Source organism: Bison bison, unplaced genomic scaffold (assembly GCF_000754665.1).
Source record: "Bison bison bison isolate TAMUID 2011002044 unplaced genomic scaffold, Bison_UMD1.0 scf7180017864503, whole genome shotgun sequence".
Classification (NCBI taxonomy): domain Eukaryota; kingdom Metazoa; phylum Chordata; class Mammalia; order Artiodactyla; family Bovidae; genus Bison; species Bison bison.
In genome coordinates this window covers 4,787,875-4,789,663 of record NW_011495061.1, presented here as the reverse complement: position 1 = coordinate 4,789,663, position 1,789 = coordinate 4,787,875, and the positions used below count along the sequence as shown (strand labels likewise).

General features: G+C 47.9%; 1 protein-coding gene across 1 annotated transcript in view; it reads right to left on the bottom strand.

Moving 5' to 3' along the window:
• Positions 1–1,783, bottom strand: part of EIF3F (eukaryotic translation initiation factor 3, subunit F) — an 11,463-nt gene extending 9,680 nt beyond the window's left edge. The window contains exon 1 of the mRNA XM_010829292.1: positions 1,384–1,783. Coding sequence (XP_010827594.1) covers positions 1,384–1,783 — 400 coding nt within the window. The remainder of the gene's footprint in view (positions 1–1,383) is intronic.
• Positions 1,784–1,789: the final 6 nt, after the last annotated feature.

The following is a 1,789-nucleotide window of genomic DNA, read 5'->3' as shown; positions in this document are numbered from 1 at the left end:
CCTGGTGTGCTGCGATTCATGGGGTCACAAAGAGTCAGACATGACTGAGCGACTGAACTGAACTGAACTAAATACAAACCTAGGGTGGAGAATTGAGTATCGTTTCTTACCATACAGTCCATGGGGTCGCAAAGAGTCGGACAGGACTGAGCGATTAACATTTTCACACTTTGGGAGATTATGAGTAGAGGTGAGGGTTGGGGTGTAGGATGAAGGACAGAGTGAAAATTTTTCCTGGGAACCTGCAAAATGAGTGGAACTTAAAGGAAAAAATAAAGGAGAACAAGCAAAGAGAATACAAAGGCTTGGTTTGAGATAGATATGGGAATGTTTGTAAGATAATGGATCAACTGAAGTTTCCATAAAATGTTACACTCTCAAAGATAAGAGAGAGAATGGGTGTGTCAGGAGTGTGCTTGAAGTGGTGGAGGACAGCAACCAACAGCTGCTTCATACCTAGTCTGTGTCAGCACAGTTAGATGTCTTCAGCAAGTCCCTGAAGGTAAGAGACTTTCCTAACGTTTGCATAAGTCTGGCTACAACTATTGTCCTCTTCTTAATACACCAATTGTCTTTTACAATGGAAACTATTACAAGTTCAAGGGTTAAGAAACAGAAATCATAAATGTGACTAAAGTGGAATCACAAAAGTGCCCCATATTTGTGATCAAGATGGAGTGAAAATTAATTTGATGGGACCAGAAGTCCCCAGAGAAAAGAATACATTGTCAGAAACCCCTTTTTATGGTTTCTTGGTTTTACTCTAACATAAAATACCCATTCCTCAAATTTGGAACATGGCAGGGAAAAACGTTATTTCTCCATGTGATCGTTAATACAAAGAATAGATTTGTATTGTATTAATTGTTTGTGTCCAAACAAAGAATCAGAGTCTACACTGGGGGAACGGGGGTCTATATTTCACTGGTGACTAGTATTACAGCGAGGAAAGGAGGATCAGGCTTAGACGTTTAAGAAAGCAGAATACTGAAATTCAAATGGGTTCCTGCCAAACTGGTTAGCTGCTGAGAGGGATATCTTTCTATAGATGTCCCCACTCCGTTGCCAACTAGTTAGAAAAAACTTCTCGGTTAACACTTGGAAAATAAAGACCAGTAGTAGCTAAGGGGGAAAAACTTGGTCACTGGGTTTAGGGAGTCAAAAGGTTTTTGACGTCCCAGTAAGGGTGTGAACACATTTTTCGTCGATCGGGACTAGTAACACTTGAAGTGAAATGTTACTGTGAAGATTAAAAATAAAACGTGAGTCACTTGGCACACGATACTTATTCAACAAATAACTACAAGGGAGTGAGAAGAGAGGGGAACAAGATAAAAGGAGGTGGGAAGTAGAGGAGAACGTCAATTTCCCCTGACCACTCACCCAGCAGGGTCCCGATAACTCGGGCAGCTCCCTCGTTGCGTCGCTCGTAGCTGTCCACGATGGAGGCCAAAATGACCGGGTGCAGCCGGACCACGCGGCCGCCGGGGAAGGGGCCTGGGAGAGCAGGGCCTGACAGAGACTGTGCGGGGGTCTGCGCTGGGGCTGACGCTGAGGCCGGGGTCTGGCCCGGAGCCGCGGTCGTAGCCGCTGCTGCTGTCGGGTCTGAGGATGACGCGGGAGCCGGCGATGGAGCTGCAGCCGGAGCCGGCGATGGAGCCGGGGCCGAGGCTGAGGCTGGGGCTGGGGCCGGGACCGGGGCCGAGGCCGGAGATGAGGCCGCAGCTGGGGCTTCGGATGGGGTGGCGGGAGGCGCGCTCGCCGGTACTGCCGGTGTGGCCATCTTGTC